We start from the raw sequence: 24,521 nt of genomic DNA, 5'->3' as shown, positions 1-24,521 counted from the left end.
TGCAGTGCTGAGCTGAGCTGTGGTACCCCGCAATTTCAATCAGTGCATAAAGGCAAATGCTGCTTCTTATTGTGGATCAGCAAAATCCTGTTCAAATTCTGGTTTAAGATTCTTTTAAATTCTGTTTATTTGGCATAACAAAGACTAAAAGGTAGTGGATGCAAGCCATCATTTTCTCAGTTCTTTCTGCATGGGAATCAAGTCCTAATAACGTGACATTGCTTATCTTTCAAAGATTCTAATTACAGCCTTGCAAAAGGTGAAATCTTTCCTTTTTTATGAAAGCAGGGATTTCAAAATGGTTTAAAGGCAGCCTAAATCCTCAAATGCACAGAAATACCTGTGCATACTCACTTCCAGTACCCTTGCTTTTGTTCTGGAAATAGCAGTAGACTGTAATATACTCATCAAATTTATTTTTCATACAGAGGTATCTCTAAGGATTCAGCCTTATTCCCAAAGTTTGGTCTCTTTAATGTCTGCATAATTACTCAAATCGTTTTCTGCTAAGACCCAAAAATTCCAGAGCATTTCCAGCCTTGAGTTTATCCTGTAAAAACAAAACACATATATAGGTTTGAGTGTGCTTACCTCATATTTTACTCAAATGCTTTTATTCATGTTTTAAAATGAACTGCTGCAAAGAGACTAAAGAGTCACTTCCAGTCTTCACAGAAATCAGTCTACTGCACTGCTTTTTCAGTGTTTTGTCTCGGGTCTAAACCCAGAGGCTTAAGAAGGAGAGAAAACCCTCCCCCAAATGTAAAGATCATACCTTAAGTTTATTGTCAAAATCTTCCATTGAATCAATCAATTTTCCAGGTTCCAGTTCCCCAAGTGGAAAAGGGTAATCTGTCCCCAAAATAACTTTGTCCTGGTAATAAAAAAACGTGTTGTACATTTTGTAGTAGCAACAGAGTTGCGCGTGCTTTCTGGAATTCATAATAAACCACAGGAAATTACATGTGTATGTTGGACGGATAAATTACAAAAGTGAATAAGAAGATAATCTTCAGGTTCCAGCTTTCATTAGGAAAAACCCAAAGCTTGAAAACAATGACTCAGGAGTTTAGTAGGTGAGTTTAAGTTTCAGGAAAATACAGGTTATTTGTGTTGTCTAAGTAAAGTCTGGCATTTTTTAATTCTGATCCACAGAAAGTTCAAAATGCAAATCCCAGGCTCATGGAGTGAGTGTGCATTGCTCAGGTGAATGCAACACACAGGGTGATTCTGCTCAGATTGCTCTTCTGTACTGTGGTGCTGGTTTGAAACGTAACAAAAAGACATCTTTTGTTCACCTACCCTACTCGCACTTCTCCTGGAAGTAGTTTGCCTAAAATCAGCGATTAATCTTGGTTAAGTGTTGCCCTAATCAAATGGCTAATCAGGGATACACAGAATTCTCCCTTCTGTTTCTTGACTTGTTTTTTGGTTCTTTTTCATGCTCACTGCATGCTCTCTGCTGTGGTGTGCAGTCCCAAATGAGTATGAGAGATTTTGACACTTTTCTTTAAGAATCTCAGGAAGTTCTCCACCAAACTCGGAAAAGATGCTTGGATTTGAATTCCTGAATTTGAAAATCTCGACTACACACGCAGACACACACAAAGTTAAAATTATGTGTATGTCAAAAGAATGTGTAATAAAAAATACAAAGCAAGCAAAATTATCTTTTGTGGGATACTTTAGAAGCTGTAATAACTGCAATGTGATACTTAAAGCGTGGGACAATGTAGAATTGCTACAAACATTTAAGTAAAGTATTTAATTTAGTTTAACTTATCTGGTATTCAGCTTCAGATAACAAACCCAAAATCTTATTTACAAAATTTCGTATTTTTTTGGAAGTCTGTAATTTAAAAAAAAAAGTCATCGTCTTCAACTGGGATTGGATATTAGCTGTGTGGTTGAAACGTATCTGAGAGCACAAGTGATGTGATATGATTTGTTTCTGAAAGCGAGTGAAAAGAAAATTCAATAAAAATCTGTATGCATCATCCCTGGTATCAGAGATGAAAAGAAATAGGCAGATCCTCAATAGGCCCACATTCTTAAAGGTTCATTTTCACACTGGAATGAGATTTCCTCATTTTATCTACCTTGAAGAGTGCATACTGCCAAAGCTCTTGATTTTATCCAAAGTCTATTTTCCTTTAAGCTTCATCTCCTGGAGACGTGAATATTTGAAAACCTGTTTTCATTAAAAATATGTTTTTAAATGCCTCAAGAGTTTGAAGTCAAGCTCATGAATTTGTGGCACTTGTTACAATACTTGAGGTCAGTTAACAGTACTGAAATAGGATGAAAAAAACATAATTCAGTTATTTTATGAAATTATTAGTTTTTCTTATATGTCAAATGCTGCTTTTAAATTTTTTTTATCTCCAATAGGTGTCACCCGAGAGTCTCTGAAAGGACCTATATAAAACCTTACAGGAAATCTAAACAGAAGATACACATTCTATTGTTCTGTCCTACATTGTTGTGTGACAGCTTATAATAGAAGGCTTGCCATAAAATCAGATTAGGAGAATTTATGCCCTCTGTCTACTAAATCAAGTTCTGAGTGTTGATTAAACAAAATGTATTTGGATGTGTGTACTTTTAAGCAGCTAAATACATTCTTTTATTTATAATTCTATGATTTTATGATAATATTCACTGTGATACCAAGATATTTTCTTCAGATACAAAACACAGATGTATGCCATATACAAAAAAATCCCTCAACCAATAACCATAGTAGGTTTATATGAGCAAATGGATTTCTGAGTAAAGGAGAAGAAAACCCAGTGTTTGCCCAGCTGTTTATCAGTCAAGGTTAAGTAAGCCAGGAAGGTTTGAACTTTCTTATTTACATCTCCTATATACCAAACCAGAAAGAAATTCTATGCCCTCATGGGAACAATATCTACATTACTTCAATTATATTTTTCTTTTCTTCTTATTTGAAGTGTTTCACAGCTAATCATATGACCTATGTAAAATTAAGAGCTGTAAATTCCTAAGAAAAATTTAGAAACAGCATATTGCTCTGCCACTAGTGGTATCAGGCTGTTCATTTATGCTCTTAGAGCTTCTGTTTTGTACCCATCTATAAAATGGGGATTGCAATACCTGTCTTTAGCAACCAGCCTCAGAGAAGTCCTGTGGTCTCTGCAGACGAGTAATACCCCTAGCATAATAGATGTATTATTATATTAACCCGAAGTATATCAAAGTCAGTCTTCCCTAGAGGACTTACAGTTCGATACCTTAATTAGTGCCTCTCTCCTTTTAGAAATGTACATATGGCTAATGATTAACCTCAGTGGATGCTTCTACTCCACTGTTTTTCACAGTAACAGGGACCTGAATCTTAAAACTAATCTCAGAGAGCATCGAACATGGATTTGTCCTCCATGGACAAATATTTGTTATATTAGTAACAAATGTATTTGTCTTGAATCTCACCTTCCTTCCTATTATCAGGATACATCTCAAAAGAAGGCCAGGTTGCTACAGCCAGTTCGGCTCCAACTTCTGGCCAGAGAAGTTTTACCTTTGGGTGATGGCTTTTCAGGATCACTATGGGGAAGTTTTTGTAGCAACACACTGAATCATTTAATCCCCTGCCAAGCCAGTTCTTCAGTTTTTATAGCCAGCATCACTAGGGATTTTGGGTTTATTTATATTCATGTTATGCTGCTTCATCGTAGGGGGCTCGAAGGACTGCACCGGTTTTTTAGTCTTACCAAAGTCTTTCTCAGAAATGTGTATTTCTGCTTCCTTTCACTAGGACGGCCTCTAATTAACCTGCACCCAAACGTGAGGCGGGATGAAGTTAAATGTACATGACTCATCACAGCTGCCGCTGGATTTTTATATTCATCAGCTCAAGCCAACACTTCACATTCCGATGCCAGGTAATGGATGTTCCCTACGGACCTGAAGCCACGTCGAAGCACATCTTTACACACACTGATGCCCTTCCTGCACAGCTCTTAGCTATGCTCTAGAGAGCTGTCCTATTTCAGACCTTCAGCTTATAAAGTTACGGTGCCATCCTCAGGACCCAAGCCCACTGTTTTTAGCCCAGCATTTATTCATCTTGCAGGTGTTACTCTGCCAACACATGACTGCACTGGAAACATTGAGAGATTTGGTGGTTTTTTAAGCATTTGACTCACGGAATGGTATTATGTGAGAGGATCAACTTTCGTTGGAAAAAGGGGACAGTTTCTAATCTTTACGATTATAAAGTTTGAAAATGTGATGTGAAGGAGTTTTCAAGGATAAGATCCCTTGGGCTGTGAAAAAGAGAAAGAAAATGTATTTTCTCCCCAAGTTCTCCTGAGTGTTAAAAGCATTTAATTCTTTGGGATCTGACTCATCATGACTCTTTTGCACTGAGGTTACACACTGCTTGAGCTCAGAATATTCAGAGGAGAATTCAAGAAGACACCAACATCCCATGTAATACACTGGTGAAATTTATCGCAGGAAGAAACAATTCCAGAAGTCTGTTGACAAAATAAACAAGACACCAGAGAGGCTGTTACTGAGTAACTTTCAGATTATCAAACTAAAATCCATAACCTCTCTCTCCTCAAACAACTAAATTCCGGTTGCAAAGACTGGAATTGATTAAGGGTCACGATTAAGGGTCACAGTTAAGGGCCAGAGTCTATGTGTTGCTTCTTAGGCAGAAGGGTAGTTAAGTGTGGTGCAAAGACAGCAGCTTTCCCACAACAGCCAGAGCTTAGAGCAGCTGAGATGCAAAGCTAACTCGTTACTCTAAAGCAGAGCTGCTATGAGACTTGCATTCTATACAGGTTAAAACAGAAAAAACGGTGTCAGCAATAGATAAACATCCTGCTGTACCTTCTGTCCTGCTTTGCTCTTGACATCTACGGTTCAGCCTAAAACCAGAATCAGCCCAGAAAAAAGAACCTGTGGGTCTCGGGCACACTGAGTCACACAGCTTCTAATTTACCAAGGTCTCTCTAACAAGGACAAAACATGTCTCCCAACATTTTAGAACAGAGGAAAAAAAACCGAAATAAGCAAGTGATCTCGTCTCCTTGGCAATAAAAAAAGGAATCCGACCACCTAAACATGGCAATTTAAAATTCAAGAGCTAGAATCATACCTTCTGTACTGTAACTGCATGCAGAACGAGAATGTTCTTAGGATGAACATGGTCTAGAGTTGGGGAGACTTCTCAGAAAAGGAGATAACTGAAGGCAGGTGCTGGACTGTTACTCTCTATATAAGCCTTCGGGTCTCTCGTAAAATGGAAGTGCTCATCACATCTGGTAAAATTTGCAAAACTATTGTAAAAACTCCTTAAAGCCACTTGATTACTGTAAGCTGCAGTTAGATTCAGAAGGTAACGCACATTCTATTGTCCTGGACTGCTGACCATGACATAGTTACTATTTAGAGGTTGGTAACTGGAATTAACAGAGATCAATATTGGCATTTTCTTAGTAACCCATCTGGTGCCTAAAACTTCATCCCTGACACCGCGATCAGTGTTCACCAGGACTAGCACTGATAATAAAAATGCTGTAACACATCTGTATGTACAGAAGGAACTTAGCAAGTAAACTGACCCGGGGTTTTATCTTCCTTGTTTCTAATGGAACAAGGCTCAGAGTACCATGATAAAGAAAGCAATAGTTCTGCATTATTATTTTTGGCTGGTCTAGGCAAGTCACTTCTGTACCAGTGTTAGCACAGATGTACTGCAGTAACCTGTCCAGACTGTTAGAGATGAAAATGGGAAATCAACAGTACCTTTTCTGTAGAGAGAAAGAAAACATTGGGCTTAGCTGTCTTTGTGAACTTTGGTCATACTTCAGGCCCTGATGACAGCAACAGCCCCATGTGTGAGAAAATACTACGTGAGCCTAGAAACTAATGTACAGGAAACAGGAATAGGAGTAGTTGTTGAGACAAGCCTGTCAATCTCAGCGCTTGCATTTCTGTTTTTGACATCTGGTAGGTATCTGCCTGCTAGCTGCAGAAACTCCATGAGGTCCAAAGCTCAGGATGAAAATACAGGTCTCTTGCTGATTGTAGTAATTACTGGAAGCTGGCATGAGTGATGCCATCTTCAATCCCTTCCTGAGCATTTACTAATGAGAAGGAATTATATGGACAGTTTTGGATTTTCTGTCCCGTGCTGTACCTGATTTAAAAGGGTTGCTAAACTACAAAGATTTCTTTAACAATTAAAATATTCTTGCAAACCCATGAAGTTTAATGTGCTCTCCAGGATCCTCACAAAACCTTTCTTTATTATTGACTTTTTTCTGCCTATAACTTCCCAAGTGCAAACACAGATTGATTTCTTCAAGCCTACACTTGAATTTGAAAATTAAGCCATTTGAAAACAAGGCTGCAAAAGAAGCAGTCTTTGCTTGTGGTCCCATCCTGACCAACCTCAGGCAGGAACTAGCCTCATGGAACTGAGGTTCACAGTGCCTGGTTTCCTGGATTAAAACCACCATTTCAATAGCTCTGTGTAGTAAAAAACTTAGCAACATGGCAGAAGTCCATCAGTTTATAATAGCTCAGCTTTGGATTTTACTGGGTGAATACGCTGTCTTCTTCCTGCTTTCTTCTTTTCTTCCCATCTTGCTATTTCACAGAGAATTAAATAAAGAATGACTCACCTGCTTCTGGAAGCATTAAAACTCACCTCTCCTACAACACTTGTTAGCAGCCTTAGTGCGCCACAATCATGGACTAGAGAGTCTGTGTAAAATGAACCAAGGTATTTTCTTGGATCCACCTTATTGTCCACTGCACACAAATCAGGGCGCACGTTGAATCCATGGGAGATTCGCCCCACTGTGTATGGAAAAGCTCCACCTGCAAGAAGAAATTTTTAGTAACAGAAGCTGAAAATACGCAGAAAAAAGCCACATTATCAAGAGATCCTTAATTTTTATTGTCAGCTCTTTAGAAGAAAGTGCTCTGCACCAGCAATTTTTTTTATTCTTTCCTCTTCATTAGCTTCTTGCTCTGTTTTCCCCATGTTTTCACTACTGTGATATCCAAATTCCTCCTGCTGCATCCTTGTCCCTTTCCCCAAACCACCTCCCAGCTCCCCTTCCTCCTCGTTTCCCTTAAAGGCTATTATAACAGTTCAAACACTGGCAGAAACAGGCTAGAAAGTACTCATACAAGCAGCTGATCAGGCTGATATCTTCTTTGGGGTAACAGTACTCAGGCTTACAGTGGTAACCCTGCTAGCTGGCGTTCCAGAAAATACAACTGTACCACGCTCTGCAAAAGAGCAGGTGTTTCACATGGTACGTTACTTACCTCCATGTGCAAAGCAAACTTTCAGCTTAGGAAATTTTTCAAAAATTCCACCCATGATCATGGAGCAAATGGCCATGGTTGTTTCTGCTGGCATGCCTAAGAACAAAAAGCTTAATTTTATGTGGGTTTTATTTTTTATTTTCCTGTTTGACTTTTAAATGTTATCTTCGTTTTCTTCAATTAGCCTTGAGCCTACTGAAAAAATAATAGTTACGAAGCAGCTGCCGAAGGTTACGCGTTATGTCTATTAGAGGAACATGGAGCTGAAGATTAATTAGCTGAAGTGAGGACATAGGACTGGAAGCTAAGATCTTCTGAATTCTAACACCAGTTTTTCTCCTATGCCAGCTGACGGGCAGGTTGGGTATGTCCTGAACTGCACAGCACAGGCTTGATATCCCCAGAGAGCCTAGACAAGTGTGGAATATGCCAGGTTCTCTTCTCACCTCTGTTTCTGGGTTTCCCCTGCGTGGAAAGTGGGGCAGATATGTTGGTGGATATCCCAACACAGATTTGGGATTTAGTTCCTACAGTTTAGAAACAACCTCTCTCTCTCTTTCCCACTGGGTAACTTGGATGCCCAGCGTTAGGAACATAACAGCAATTCAGGCTCTGACATCAGGCCTCAGTTTCTGAGCACACCTAACATATTTAGGTATCATGCCATTTGGGTGCCTAACTTCAGACAGCCGGCGTGAAGTCGGGAACCGAGTTCTCCTCATCCATGGTGGAAACAATACCTATCCAGCTCAAAAGGTTCTCTTTCACTGATGTTTTACTATACGCTCGGATGCAAAGCCTTATTAGGCTTAGTAGGAACATATTTCACATACTTTAAACCTACTTTGTTAAGCAGTACGTTTTTCAGAACACGTCTATTGGAGGCAGCGCAAAACCATGCAAAATAAAAACGCAGAACAGAATAAGTGAGGGTGGGATCAGGTCTGAACACTTCTAGGCAGCAGTACAACCTACCTTCTGTTACTAGATGTTGTTCTGATTTACCTAGCAGATGGGGAAAAAAACAGGAACTAGGTAATTCCCTACATCTCTGTGGAGCTTTCAAAGTACACAATGTTTTAGCTACAGTTGATGTGAGCTGAGATTTATTTCCTCTCTGATCAACCTATTTCTAGGAAATAATAAAAAAAATTCTAGGAAGTAATGTTTAGTTTTGCCTACACCTTCATTTAGTCATGTTATTTTTGAGGAGCTCATTTCAGAGAAAATTCACTTTACCCTAGTCATCTCCTCTTTGTATTAAGACAAAAAAGAATACTACATTCTGTTGCTAGTTGGAATAATTCTAGATATTTAGAAGTTAGACTAAACAAATGACTTAAAAACAAACGCCTGCTGAATTTACACAACATGTTTAATTGTAGCACCTGATTTAAAAAAAAGACTGATAGAAAAATCATGCAGTTTTTCTCTCTACTAGTTCCTTTGCAACAATCTTCTGGACATAATCCAGTGCAGTTCATAAGTGCAGATTAAGCAAAGTAAACATAGACTCACCTATTAGCCAGGGAAACCAGTATTTGGACATCCTTCCATCTATCTGCATGTCCCAGGGATGCACAAAGAGACAGCAGTTTAATTGTTCAGCAGCCTGCAGCAGAGAGAAAAAACCTAAATCTTGACTAATTGTACCAAAATGCACCTTAATTCTTAGCCATGCTTTAAAGATTACCTGCAAAATTGTACTGAGCATTAGTACTAGCAATGAAAATGGGCCCAGAGTTAAGAACTATATGCAACAGACAGTTACATTTACTTCTCTGGGCTATATCTTCAAGTGCAAACCCAGTTTCAAAGTTCTTTTTGAGACTACAGGATTGGAAACACTGATGATAATATCTTTTTAGTAAGCCAAGTGTTCCTCAGAATAATGTGATGCAAGAATGCTTTTTTAGCTGTGTTTGTCAGCCATCCTGCAGCATAAAACTCAGTTCAAACCAGCATTATTTTGGTTTCATTACACATATGGGCATGAAGGCTCATAATGGTTTCTAGAACCATTTTAGGGTGGCTTTGCAGAATGGTTCCAGCTGCATTCAGGAATTTTCATTGCTGTTGCACTACATTTGTTCCCTCTGGTCCTCCGACTGGCTTAAAAAAAACCAAAAACGGTTACAACTATTCCTAATTCACCCAAGGAGATTCAAAATCTCGCTGTATTCTGAGCAATAATCCATCTCAAGTATATTAGTTTTTCCAAAACTAATGACATCTTTGTAAAGGAAAACAGAAGGACAATATAGGATGCTGATTCTGACTAATTTAACTATGTGCTGAAATTTAAATATATAGTCATCAGTGTCATTCATATGCTTAACCAGGATTTAACAGCTTCGTTTTCTCAGATGTATTTCTGGATCTCCTCTTGTTGCTAAGGAGACTATCACACATCTGAAAAAATTTGGGTTTATTTACACATACATACATAAATAAAGCTGCAACTTTTAGATTTCAAGGAGTAATTTCCATCTACATTTGTAAGCTAAAAAAAGCATTCAATAACTGGCTTGGTAGATTGGTAAAGTTTATTATCAAATATGGTTTAATTTCACAATCTTTATTATCCAGGGATGTTTCTAAAAGTGACAGAGGTTACTTCCTACATGTGTTAAATATAAGCTGAAGAATGTAAAGTACAAAACAGAGATCCCAGTACAAGTGGGATCTCAGTACCAGAGAGCCATGGAGCTACTGGAGAGAGAAGATGAAGGACTAGAGCATCTCTCTTACATGGAAACATTGAGAGAGCTGGGACTGCTTAGCCCCGAGAAGAGAAGGTTCTGCGGGGATCTCCTCAATGCTTATAAATACCTGAGGGGAGGGTGCAAAAGGATGGAGCCAGGCTCCTTTCTGTGGTGCCCTGTGACAGGACAAGAGGCAGTGGGTACAACCAGAAACAGAGGAGGTTCCCTCTGAACATCAGCAAATATATTTTACTGTGAGGGTGACTGAGCACTGGCACAGGCTGCCCAGGGAGATTGTGGAGTTTGCATCCTTGGAGGTATCCAAAAGCCCTCTGGGCATGACCCTGAGCATCGGGCTCTAGGTGTCCCTGCTTGAGCTGGGCATTGGACCAGATGACCTCAGGGGTCCCTTCCAAACTCTGGCATGCGGTGATTCCTTGAACATGTGCATCTCCAAGAGTGGAAGTTGATAATGGACCGTATTTGACCATAAAAACAAACAGTCCAGATGCTGCACTAACAGAATGCTTGAAGAAATGAAGCATTCTGAAAAACAACCTCTACGGATCAATTTCAAGCTGACAGCTGTAATAGCCTGTGAAACAGATACAGAATGTACAGAATTGATTAAAACCTGGGATTTAGACAGATGACCATCCTCATCTGGACCTTGGACCATTTAAGAAATGCAATCTATACGTTCAGTTTGGAACTTCTGGTCCCATTTGCATAATTCTGTACGGCACTTTGGATCTATAGGTATCTCTGAAATTCTCAGGGAGTTTTATCAATTATCGCAGTAGGACTGGATACAGAAACTTGAACCCAAAAGCAAAGAGTGCACAAATGCTTTATTTGTTACTGCACTTATCCTCGCAAACCAAGAAGGCAGCTCTACAGTGAGACTCCTGTCATAAAAAGAATTTGTTATTTATAATAAAGTGTGTTTCAGAATGTTTTCTATTGCATTATCATCATTATATCCTATAATGAATTATCGTCTATAATTAAAGCTGAGTCTGATCACCAAGCAGATTAGAAAGCTCAGTTGTTTTAATGTATCTATACATTTAGTTGATGACTGAGTAAGTCCCAAGAAATTTTTAGACAGAATTCCATATCACAGAATTCCCCAAAATACAGAGAGAAACATTTACTCACAGCATAAATATTGTACAGTTCTGGTGCATTCAGGTCCCACTCATTGACATGAGATCCTATTTGTACTCCAGGAAATCCAAGTTCATTCACGCAGCGGTGCATTTCCTTCACAGCCAGGTCTGGAGCTTGCAAAGGTAACGTACCCAAGCCGATGAACCTCTTGGGGTACTTTTCTACTGTAGCAGCTAAGTCATTATTTAATAACTGGGCTAGATCTAAAGTATCCTGAGGTTTGGCCTGGTAAGATATTAAGCAGAATAGTACATTAAAATATAGTTCTCAAATGTTATCACCTTTGGAAGATACTGGATAAATGTCACTGCAAACAATTCAGAAACAGGGTTTGAACTTAAAATTTACTTTACAGTTCTCAATGGCTGGAACCCAGTCAGGCTAAATTCTGCCTTGCTTTAAAACCTCTGGGTGCAGTTCTGCTTCTTCTCCTGAATAATTTATCATCTGCTGTTGCCTTTACTGATCAGGATGAGTGTAATAAAGCCCAGGTGGCTGATGCACCTAAGTATCTGATGTTTTGTGTAAACCAAGACCAGATGTCTTTTTTTTTTTTTTTTCCTCTGTTTTTGTTTATCCCAATGCAAAAACTTCAGCTTATAATTTCTAAACATAGCAATGAATATATACTCTCTTATTATTGGAGCTGAAGAGATAAAACCAAGAAATGTGAGAGGCTGGAGCATGAGAATTGTACAGAGAAAACTTGAGCAAACCTCTAACATTTAGGAGATAACAGTCATAATTCCAATAGGGGAACTGCAATAGCCATACAATTTGTTTCCTGTTTTTCCCACTAATACATATTTAATAGAAAATATTTCCCATAAATACCATAATGAAATTTTAAAGGTATGTCACCCAACAAGAAATTCTGAAGATGAGTGATGCTACTTATGTGTGAGCTTAACTCGATTTTTATCATAGTATATCTGTTTACGTATTACAACTCGACTGGTACACACAGCTAAATAGTCAAACCATGAAGGCATTTAGAACATAATTTTGCAATAATTTGTGTTCTCAGGCTGGTTTTTATGTCTTTGATGCTAAGATCACCATGTAGGGAACATATTAATTTAAATCTGTCACTGAATTTTAAGATTCAAAGCATTCTAGGTCAATGAGTCCCATGCCACACTTTAAAAGCAAATGGGACAAGACCGCAAATACGTACTTTACTTAATTTTTCATGAGAAAATACTGATGGATATCTAGCTTTCATGGAATCTACATATGTGTCTACCTGCTAACCATGGATGCATGCTGCGCGAGTTTTCTCTCCCTCTTTCCAGCTACGCCCGTAAGGTCCCAAGCAGAAATGCTGTTGTCTCATTGTTTCTTCCTAGGGGTACCATGAGCAGAGCTTTGCCAGGACACCCTGCTGGATTTTCTGCCACCTGGACTAGTTTTTGGTCTTTTTCACAGCACAACAATTCCCCATTTACTACTTCAGTCATCTAATTTAGAGGAGGATGCATTTATTTCTGAAACATTTTGTAACACATGAATTACAAAACATGCTAGTAGGAACCTACCCAGTAGCTGAACATTACGGGGACAGTGGAAAGGACCTGGACTGTGACCCCTGAGTAAGAAAACGCAGTTATTAAATTTTTTTTTTTAATGTTAAAAATAAGAAAGCATTTTGGTTTGACAGGTAGAAGGTAAAAGCTTTAATGGTAAGAAAGACTGATTTAACAGTGAAACAGATAGAATTTTTTTTGCTAAATTGGGTATCATGGTAATAAATCTTGTAGTGTATCAATTTATTTGGATATTTTTGCTAAGTAGAAAAATAACACTTTCATACTCATACTAGATTAATTTGTGAAACTAAGTCTTTTGATTTTAGAAGAATTTGGCATGCATGTGTACATTTAATTAAATGTGTACATTTAATTAAAAATTAGACCAGGCTTTGAGCAACCTGGTCTAGTGCAAGGTGTCCCTGCCCATGGCAGGGGGGGTGGAACTAGATGATCTTTAAGGTCCCTTCCAACCCTAACCATTCTATGATTCTATGAAAACAACAATTTAATGTTACTCTCACATAAATGAATGTGACATTAAACCAACCGGATACAATTTATTAAGTTTACTTTAGGGTCATGTTTATTACATATATTTAATAAATAAATATGTGAATAGCTCAAAGATAAACAGTGTTATGTTAACTGCAGTTGCTAAACAATGTTTTCCTAAGTGTTCCCCAAAGCTGTACTGTGTTAGGATTCATTCATCCTGTGTGTGGCCTACTGAGATTGTAAGAATAAGAAAATCTGTCTGTTTTTAGAAATAACCTTGATGTTAGCAATAGAGAAGTCCATGTCATTTGGTTTCTGTTCAAACACAACTCTATACCACATCTTTGTGTGTGACAGGTTACAGGAATGAACACAACAAACCTAGCAGATTAACAACAGAAGAAAGAGTAAACAGCAATTCAGACTTCACCAAAAAGTTACACGCAAAACTGGTGGTTTTATTTTTTTATTTTTGGTCTGAGTGCAGTATTTATGCACATATTTTATCATACTTTAACAAATTCTACTTGATTGTTAGCAATGAAACTACTAATGCAAAAGATGGCAGAAAAAACTTGTAAGAGAATTTCTCTGAAAACAATGATCTTGCCAAAGTTCTTGAATGCTTAACAAAATGATTTATCCTCCTTCTCGGTATTTTAAGTAGGAAACAAGAGGGGAAGCCGATTCAGGCATCTGTCTTACAAGATCACATTAATATTATGTACCACAGCAATGGTTTGGGGTTAAGGATTAGGTCTACATAGTTATGTTCACCATTTCCCACAATAAGCATTGTATCTGGTCTCAATCTATTTTTACCATTCTGAGCAAATTTAACATAAACCTTAAAGGTAAATGTCCAAGATGAACATTCCTAGACACTAATTCTAGGAAGAAGAATCAGCACAGGAAAAACCTCGACTTTATATCCTATTCAGAGGATTTTACAAAGGAGAAAATAGTAAGAAAAGGCAGTTAAGATTAACGGAAAGATTTTCTTCAACAAAACTGTGATGATTTGTTTCACAGAACTGTGACGTTAATAACCTTTACAGCTTGTTTTATTGATTACCTTGATAGCTCCTTTTATTGAGTGAATCAAGACACAGGTTTGTATACCACATAGACCTAGGACATATGATTATGAGAACTAATTTAGTCTCTGGCTACAATTTCTTATTATTGGCAATATCTTTTGGACATTGCACAAAGCCTTTTAGCAACCAAGCTGTAAGTTATCTTTCTGAGTTAATAATACGTTATAGTGACTGATAGTCTTTTATTAAAATTATGCTGTGTTGGAGCTTAAATTTTTAGGTATAATGTCTCGGCCTGCGTTATGGAGAGCTGTCTTTGAACTGAGTAGCTACAGCTTTTTAAGCTGAAAGTTGAATAAATGTGGCCCACAGTCTTTGCCATTAGAAGAACAGTAAGAATGAAAAACACTAGGACCATTTTTTTACACTTAATTAGCTGGTGCCTCTATCTCTGGAGTGCTGTAATAAAAGGGGACGTGTTTATGGCAAAAGTCACCAGATGGTGCTGTAACACACAGTTTTAGATTTTTTTTTTCTTAACCAAGTGAGCTCTGTTTAGTTTGTAGAGAAATATCGTGGTGTTGGCTTTATGATACATTTTCTTTTCTGTAGAACTGTTGCAAAAATTTGAAAAAAAACCTGCTCCTGCGTTTTCCCTGTCTACAGCAAATACATGGGGCAGAACTGTTCTGTAGAAACTTGTAATTTGTGTTGGAGGAGATATCTAAAAGGGAAAGATGCCCAAAGGCTATTTATGATCCACACTGTGGCTGAATGACATAGTAAACCCCAAAACCCCTGAGCTAACTCTGGGCATGATTACAGTCTAGTCAAGGCAGCATATTTCAGAGAGGTTGCAAAGACATTCTGGCATTCCCATCAAATGTCTGATGGTTGGAATTTGAAATACTGCTTCTCCAGGGTGAAAATGAGGTAGCTGAACATTTTCTAAGTTGTTTACATAAACTACCCACCAACCCTTGAGTTCCTAAATCGGCCTATGTTATGTGTTGCAGTAAACCTCCGTAAGGAGAATGACCCGAACTATCTCCTAATATGCTATCCCCATCATAAAGATGCTACTTATAAAATATCTGCTCTTTGAAGTAATTCAAATGTGAAAAGTTGGAGAAGATTTTCAAATTTTGTCTACTGAGACACTGAGGTAGGGAATTATGCAGGTCTCAATCTATGAAAAGCTAGTAATTATGTGTCTCACAAAGGTAATTTGGAATTGCAGTGTTAATGAGAACTAACAAAATGATCCATCATGCTAGAAGTTCCTTCTCTCATTCTCAGTCTCCCATCTTACAACCTTATTTAGTTGGATGTAAGTAACTCAATGAAAAACAAAATTGCAGATTTGGCATCTGGTTAAGTTTCTTTCTAAATCAGGAAAACTCTCTTTTCTGAGAAAGTAATTGTACCAGTTCTCTAGGCTCACAGTCCTCTAGCAAAAATACAGAATGAAGCTGCAACATCTAAACAGAAAATAACATTAGTTATAACATACAGGGAATAAATTGCTATTGGAAATGAGGCAAGCTCTGGCAACATGTCCCATTTGAGTCTGAATATAAAACATATCATTTTCACTGACTTTCAACAGATTTAAACTAATGAATCAGTATGCTAAACCTTTTAATTTGGAGATGGTTATTGAGCACTTTCAGATGCACTAACTGTTATTTTAAATAAGACACAATGATTTAAGTTCCTTTATGGAGGTACCTGATAGGTCCATCTCTTTAATCCGTACTTCTGGATCCCAGCAGTTCTCTTGAATAACTCTAAATACCTTTCCATCTTTCATCATCTTTGCCTGTCCCTGTGAAATGACATTTTCATATATTATAAATGTGACAAAGTAGTACATGCTAATTTACAGTCACTTGAGTGTATCATGCTCCCTACAGAAATTCAGTGACAGAATTTTGTTCTTTTATTTTTATTCAGTAGGTATTTTTAATCACAGACTATTTTAAAATAGTCATTAATAAACCAGTCATTTATAGTTCAGATTTAATTCTTCATAAAATAAAAGTCCCCTTTCTTTTGCAATGTATATCACTCCACATTTGTTTCGAAAAGATGTTGGGTACCTTAATCCAAGTTTATCCTCAAACCAAATTTTGACCTCAAAACAATGCTCTAATTAAATCTGTGCTAAATCTTCCCCTTGGGTATGTGTGTGTTCTTTTACAGTCAATAGCATCACAGAAATAATTGTTGAAGCTGTTAATTTCAGTTCAGGTGTTTCATATCACCAGTGATACTGAGACAAAAGGAGACCTATTATGCTGTCTTCAGATTACATTTTCTCCTTGGGAAAAAAAGAATCATTGAAGAATTTGTATTTGTAAACATTTCCCCACACACAAATAAAACCTAAATGCAGTATGAAACCATTACCTGAATTAGTGCAATACCTTCCCCATATGTGACCGATTACCAGACTTACAAAATTCAAAATATTATCAAGGTCATGAAATTTAATACTATTCCTTTAACTATGAACATGGAAGCTTCCTTTTTAAACTTCATTTTTGCTTGATTTGCCAATTTTCCCAAGAGGTTGAGTAGGCACAGTGTCATCACATTAAGCAAAGTAAATTGTCTGTTACAGTAGTAGGTATCCACGTGCTTCAAAACGGTCTTTCTGTTGGCTTGCGCTGGCACAAATTGATGAGATACAATTCACCAATATTTGCAAGGCCTGAGTATTTCTTAGCTGTTTCTATAGGGATAAACGGAAATGGATGAAAGTGAGAAGATCCACATGACCCTGTGTGTTTGAGATGGGTAAGTGCGGTCATGCCGCAGAGGTATTGGACAGAGAATACATTGCATCTGCGGCTGAGAGTTGAAAACCACGCGAGGAAACGCAGCAGCTATTCCTTCACCTTCACAGTAAACAGAAGCTAAGTGCAGAGCAGTCTTCTGACACTTCTGGAAAGGGAATCCTCTCTTTCCAAAGGCCACTATTTTTCCTCACAAAATCAGTTTATTTAGGATCCTGTCTATTTTTCTAAATTAAAAAAACCCCTTGTTAAATCAGAATATTCCCTACTAGTATACTAAAACAGAAATAACGAGTCAGATTTCACTACTTGTCACAGAGCTGGGTTTCTGTCCCCCCCTTCTGGGAAGTCAGACTGTTCTTAACCTTGAATTTGTTACTAACTTCATACATCATTCACAGATATACTGCCCTAATGAATATTTTAAAGCTCTCTTCAACAAATCTAACTGTGCGGCCTTGGCAAACTGTCAAGTTACTTGTTAGCTGTACCACTGGTTGTGAAAATTACTTGAAATATTACAGTCAGTAATAACAACTACATAGTCCTGATCCCCTGGTAAAATACTTCAGGTTCTTGTAAAATTCATTTTCCAACTTGATGGAAAGGTTTACAATAGCCATACACTCCAATACATTAAAAAAAGATGAGCACATTGCTGAAGATTGCCTAATAAACAGCAAAATATGCAGGGTGTGAGTAGAAAAAAAGAGTAGATCTGAGCATCGCATTGCATACGAATAGATCAGGTGGACTTTACTGGATTAGTGTATTGCTGTGAGCAAGGGTGACTTAGTTCTTTCTTCAGACACAGCTAAGGCATAGCAGCTCACCTGCTCATATATGTATTTCCTTCTCCTAATACTGGAAAAAACCCATTACATTGTAATTTTACTAGCAACTTTGACAGTGCTCATACCTAAATGCTGAGAGGAATAGTTGCTTCTGAATGTTGCAACAGGGTTTGCAATACAGGAAAGGTTTCTAATAAGCCATGGGCTGTTCTCTTTGAAGAATTAGTTGAACGGTTTGCTATTTTCATTTGCATTAACTGATTCCTTGTGAACACGTTACAGGTCAAGGCTAAGCTCACAGCATTGTGTGTTGGCAACAACAAACTTGATTATGCAGGAAAGCAAAATATGATAATCTGAATAGGTTCATGCTTGTGTATGTGAGGATGGAAAGATCTGGGCCAGCAATGCCGTGACTGGAAAATGAGTCATACTGCTGTAGTCTCTAGACACTGCCACTAATCTGCACTTGATATTTTTAAAATGAGAAATTACTCAGACACCTCAATTGGGAAACAATTCTCAGAGTTTTTTGCAGTAATAAGAATGAAACATGAATCAGGATTTTTTTCTTCAGGTTGCAAAGCAATGGATGCAGTGCTGAGAAATCTCATAAAAGACATGAGATTTTTATTTGCAAGGTTAACACGATATTCCAAGGACACAGCTGTAGAATTCTATTCCATTCCATTCTATCCCATTCCATTCCAAACACTATTTGATATTTAAATTAAATAATCTATGTGAAAATTAAGAGAGATAGTTAAGAATTAAGTCCAGCAGACTGATTTGATTCAGCAAGCTACTTTTAAAATTATCCCATCAGTAAATTACTCAGTCACATTCCAAACTGCAGCTCTTTAAAAATGCATGTAATTATTTTCTTCCAGTTTGACCCTGATACTTCTTCACAGAATGATACGTGAAGCTTTTGCTTTTTTTTAATCTTAAGAGTTAACTTCCCCAGCTCCACATATCTGAACAGGATTTTATTTTGCCATCCTTTTTTCATGCAGCATTTTCAGACAGAAGTAGGCTAGACAGAATTCTCTGCAGAGTGTATAAGGGTATTATTGACTTGCCACAAGGTTCCTTTGCAAACTATTTTTAGCAAGAAATTTTAGCATCAGACCTGTAACAAACAGCTAAGATGCTAAAAATGCCTTCAACCATTCTCCTTCCTGCACCTAGCATGTGTCTCAGAAGCTGTGCCATCCACACTTGGTGCAGCAGGTGGCTTGTCCTCTCCTCCTATGCCTGCTTAGACTCAGATCTGAAATCTCAGCATCATGTTTGTTTGCTTCTCATTCTCGGTCCCCACCTTCATATTCTGTTGTCCTTTTTCATGAATGGTTGTTAGGCATTTGACAGCATAGCCTTGCATGTTATAGAATAACACAGTGTGCTTATCCCTTGGTTGCATAAATGGACACAGTGTTGTACCAATTTCATCATCTTTTTTCAGTTAATATATGCATATATACAATCAAAAGAAATATGTTTTTGCAAAGTGACAAGGAGGTGAGGGTATGTCTAGTTCCACTGAAGTTAGCAGTCATTGTATGTTTAAATATCTTGGTTACCTGGAAATGAAAGTCTTACTTTTCTAAAGACAATACAAGTTAATCTCTACAGAGAAAGAATGAATTAGCCAAGTCACAGAAAGAAACAATGAAGAAGAATGGGTGCTATTTTCTTTATAAGGTCACCCAGCTAGGAAGTGACACTCACCTGAAAATGATAAGTACTACATCCTTCTGTCACTTATCACTCTAGTTTCCAGTACAGAATTCCTATATTGAGGTCATGTCTGAATGTCAGGAGACAGAACCAGATTACCCCTGTACCACAGTGTGCACACAGCCTGCCATTAGATCACACAGCTGGGTTTATCCACTCACTTCCACTCTTCACAGGCTTTAGGTGGGTTATGTGCTGACATGCTTGTTAAGCTATTCATGCTCTTAACTTTGCATCTTTTGTCTTGCAGCTTGTTCTTTCTGCTCTTATCTACCCAACCTCTGTTGTCTTCAGATTTTTTTCCTTAATTATCTGGCTAATACCTTGCATTGCTTTCACCCCTTTGGTATCTGTACAACTCCCAACATTCCTGCGGTAGGCAATTACACATGAAGTTTTTTGGGTTAGGACAGGTAGCTATGAAGTGAGGTGGAAAGTGAATGGAGGTCTCCTGAGACCTCTTTTTAATGCTATCTTTCTAATCTCCCTCCTTCCAGAGGCCAGTGCTATTTGCAGTGACAAGCTTTCCAGAAGATTCCTACGAGTGGGAGATCACAGGAGGAAGCGGGCTTCCTGTGACTGTTTGAGAAAGGCAGGGATGTCTGAATGCCCAAGTCATTATATGGTAACAGAGCTAACATCCTTAAAACTAGCTGCTACAGTTAACCTACACAGTAATGTACAAAGGCAATTATTTTGCCACATCAGACTTACCTCTCTTATGCCCTCCTGTAGAAAAAAGAACTAATGCTGGTAATTTTTTAATAATGCTCTTATCAAAAAATAAACTGCAATGTTTTGATCTTGCTTTCAGAAGTTTTTCATTGTTGTGTCACTGTGAATGTCACTGAAATTACTGCACAATGGTCCCGAAATCTATGGATTGTTCTTATTGTTCTGATACTTGTTCTCCTTGTCATGAAGTTACAGAAATTACTCTTTTCCTTTCACTCAGATGTAAAGACATCTTCTCATGTATACAACTGCATTTAATGAAAAAAAAAAAATCTACATGTAATCTGCTTTAGGATGACCTACTGTATTAAAAAGAATTCCTTAGAGCTATCCCTTCCAAGTGTTAAAATGAAATTATTATGAAAAATGGGTACTAGTTCGTAGAAGAGAATGGGAATTTCACCTCTCAAGCAAAACGCTAGAACTTGGAGTGATACTACTTCACAGAAGATAGACTTCTAGAGAAATCTGTATCAAAGACACCTTATTGCCACTTTGCTTTCTAATAGATTTACTGTGAGTTTGTATTTCTGGTGACAAGATCAGCTTAGAGCCCCAAACAGCTCAAACCTTGCAGTGATGATCCAGCTGCACCCATCCACCATATCCATATCTCTGTGAAAGAAAGAAGAAAAAGCCAGTTCTAGTTAGCACTCTGCAGTAATAATAAAAATCTCAGTTCTTACAATCCAGCAGTACCTTATTCAGGAGAAACACTGGGGCATATGCTCAGCTTTGAGCCTACAAGTAGCCCCATTGACTTCAGCGGAAGTGCTGAAGTTCAATTGGACTGGACTAATGATGTTTGTAGGTCGGAACTTTTAGCTCCCAGTTCAGCATTTTCAGGTAAGTCCTGCAACTGATTTCAAAGTGCTTACAGTTGTTTACTATATGGAGGTTCTAACTGGAATGATTTTAACACAGAAAAAAATTAAATCAAGCATTTGGCAATATGAAAACTGAGCTGACAATTTTCCAATCTGTGATCAGTTAATCATTAGCACAAAGATGTATCGATTCCACTTTCCAGCTTCCATGATTCAGCAGCAGGACTGAAGGTCAGCCTCTTGTCTATTAATATTTAAACAGCCAAGAGAGGCTAAAAAGGAGAAGCTTAGATGCTCATCGATTCTTCCAGAGAGATTAAAAATTGTTTATGCAAAAAACCCAAAACCTACAAATGATGCCCATTTCCTTTTATTTTCATAATTATCAGATTAGAAATAAATGAAATCATAATAGACTGAAAACAATGCCCAGAATTCCCATTTCTCTGGAACAAAACATTTCAAAGGAAGCTGAGTAAAAGCAGGCCTTTCTTTCACTGAAGTGGAAACAATTTGAATACAGGCCTGAATTTCCGGTGATAAATCATTACTTAATGGCACTGTGAGCTTTCCAAAAGTAGGTGCGCAGAGCCAAGCCTCCCAACTTCAGCCAATCGGAAAGGCCAATGACTGAGGCTATGTGTCCTTTATTTAGCTATGTTTAGCTATGTAGCTCTGTATATTTTATTTACGTTTGCACATTCATACGTTTTCATATATCTAAAATATTTAAATTTAGGGAAGATTTTGTCAGTGACACCTAATGAGAACTTGAAGTTTTCACTAGCTCCACGCTAATTGCAATAGCAAGTTGTGCAGAAATTGAGTACTTTAAAGGTGCTCAAGCAGCATTTAGGCAATAGAGAAACTCACTGGTCTATTTTTGAACTTATTTTCTTCTTTCTTCCCCTCGGTTATCAGCTGCATGTATTGACAGTCCTTACTTCCTTTATTTTTATGAATTTTTATATTTATTATGTGTTCGTAAGCTCTTCAGTAAGTATCTTGACAATCGAATTTTCTAGTCATAGGTTCAAGGTTCAGTATTTATATGGCTGGAAACAAGAAAGAGCAGCTCAGCATTATGTGTGCGTGTTAGGACTGCCTCGATGGCTCTCCGTGCATGAGATGTAGAGAACTATGTTAATGGCTTGCATTTTCAGAGGACTCTAGGGAATTCTGAGAGTTGTTTTCTATTCTGAGCCCATTAATAAACCATTGAATTGCTCAGTCTTTAGAACAGAGGAAACAAAAACTAGCAGGTGGAAATCAACTTTTAAAAATGTGGTATTTGCTTGTTTATCAGTGTTTAAATAGATGTAACACTGGCCTACAGGGTCTAACAGTAGTGAATTCAGCCTTGATGTACGCTTGTGAACATCAAGGAATTCTCGGGTTGATTTTATCTCACTGAATTTATTGCCCTTCTGAAGTATATACAGACAAAAAAAAATATTTTTACATAATTTAAAATCAGAATGAAGGCATTTTATAGGTGCATTTTAACAAAAGAGATTGCACGAACAAGGACAACAGAATCTGAAACAAGCAAGAGTAACCTATCTTTGTATGCTGAATACTTCAACTCTAATCCATTCAAAACAGACATAATTGTTCCAAAAAATACCTGTCATCTCACCTACATTACCCAGTGTATATGTGTTCTCCACTGAGAAGCTTGTAATTACAAATAGAAAAATCAAATAGATGTTTAAAAAGAACTTCCTAGTTTATCAATGAAACAAACCTTCCTTTCGAGGAGGTTTTACGCATAATGATGTTATTTTTCACTACTAAAGAAGAAGTAATCCTATGTATGTTCTTAATGATAGGTTTTCTCATGATTTCTTTATAATATGCTGTTTACAATTTCCAGCTGCTCCTTGGCTAATATTGACCCAATACTGGACTGTCCTGTTTAAAATCAGAGAAACACAGAGCTAACACTTACCTGAGAACTTGCCATCATCAACCTCAAAGTAATGAAGTGAAAGCAACATACAGTGTAAAAGAAAGTTTCAGGTAGTGTGCCAGATGCCTAAAAGCATGGCTGAAATAATGTTACTCTGTTGTCAAAGACAGGCACAGCGAAATCAAGTGGTTCCATACTACTGCCACAGTTAATTCAAACTACAACCAACACAGAATTACAGTGAGGAAGGAAGCAACAATGCAGGTCTTCTCTTTTCTACTCTGATTTTTTTTATCATTAATATTAGAGAGTTATAAAAAATAACTATCCTGGAAATCTGACCACAATTTCTAATTGCAAATAATTTTATAAATATGTTTGTATAAACTACATCAATACAGCTTCATGTGATCTTTTTCAGTATCCTTTGTTATAATTGGAGATGCGATCCCTTATGAGTCAAAAAGATAGCAGACATCTCTATATTGACTTGTGATTTTAATTATTCAGGCAATAACTCTAATACCTAATTCAGAATGAGATGACTACATGGCTTTTGAGAATCTGAAAAGGATTAGATTTATTACATGACAACCTAAATGACACTTCCTATTCTCAAATACTTTTTACAGGATCATGAAAATTATTACTAACAAAAGTAAATTTATGTCACTGAATAATAATAATAATAATAATACCATGCAAAGATTCAAAGTTAAGACAAGTTGACTTATAGTTTCAGTGTTCTGACAACTGAGGTTTTGTATTTTTAATAGAATATGCTACTTCTTTCCAGTAACTGAAAAAACAAAGGATGCTAGTAAAATTATCATCCTCATCTATTAACTATGCTTAGAGTGACCCAGTCCTACTGAAGTTAATGAGTTTTGTGTCTGTGGGTGTAAGATGTGAATGACACTTGTCTTAGATAACACTAATCTGGTCTAATACTTGGTTATTTCTCTTACTTAAAGCAAAAAAGAATAACATTTGGGAAACTGACAGCTCTGGTTTTATCAAGAAAGTGGAATTTATACCTCATCATTTGACAATTTTAGGTCTCACAAAAAAAAGCAAAATATAAGAATTGATTCAGATTAAATAGAGTGGGGAACAGAGCCCAGGTTTCCATCCTGTTCTTCCTGGCACTCTTGCTTTGCAAAGTAATGCAATACAAATATCTCTATCTGAAAAAATACCCCAAACAAATTAGACAAAACCCTGGAGATATTTATAATAGAACCCTTCATTCATTGTTCTTTCCAAAATTACATTGGTAGAAATGGTTGCTGATAACATAAGGCACTGAATATCTAAACTCTCATTACCTTTTTTAGGTCAGGCCATTCCTTAGGAAGAATGTGGCTATGAATATCAATTTTCATGTCTGAAGTATCAAAGGAGAAATACTCTTTCAATGAAAATATTTTCTGGGTAATTGCTACTATGC

General features: G+C 37.3%; 1 protein-coding gene across 1 annotated transcript; it reads right to left on the bottom strand.

Moving 5' to 3' along the window:
- Positions 1-487: 487 nt before the first annotated feature.
- Positions 488-24,456, bottom strand: ACMSD (aminocarboxymuconate semialdehyde decarboxylase). The gene is made up of 10 exons (XM_010155168.1): positions 24,400-24,456; positions 20,903-20,947; positions 15,994-16,090; positions 12,734-12,783; positions 11,184-11,420; positions 8,836-8,929; positions 7,318-7,413; positions 6,689-6,861; positions 776-874; positions 488-550 (listed from the first exon to the last, which is right to left on the bottom strand). The coding sequence occupies exons 1-10, from the start codon at positions 24,454-24,456 to the stop codon at positions 488-490; spliced, it is 1,011 nt and encodes a 336-aa protein (XP_010153470.1).
- Positions 24,457-24,521: the final 65 nt, after the last annotated feature.

This window comes from Eurypyga helias, unplaced genomic scaffold (genome assembly GCF_000690775.1).
Source record: "Eurypyga helias isolate BGI_N326 unplaced genomic scaffold, ASM69077v1 scaffold537, whole genome shotgun sequence".
Classification (NCBI taxonomy): domain Eukaryota; kingdom Metazoa; phylum Chordata; class Aves; order Eurypygiformes; family Eurypygidae; genus Eurypyga; species Eurypyga helias.
This window is presented reverse-complemented; position numbering and strand designations above follow the sequence as displayed.

Coding starts and splice junctions, on each gene's coding strand:
- ACMSD (XM_010155168.1), bottom strand. CDS start 24,456: ATGAAAATTGATATTCATAGCCACATTCTTCCTAAGGAATGGCCTGAC. Junction 16,091..20,902: donor AGCTGGATCATCACTGCAAG/GTTTGAGCTGTT, acceptor GTCATTTCACAG/GGACAGGCAAAGATGATGAA. Junction 875..6,688: donor TAACAAGTGTTGTAGGAGAG/GTGAGTTTTAAT, acceptor TTTTATTACCAG/GACAAAGTTATTTTGGGGAC.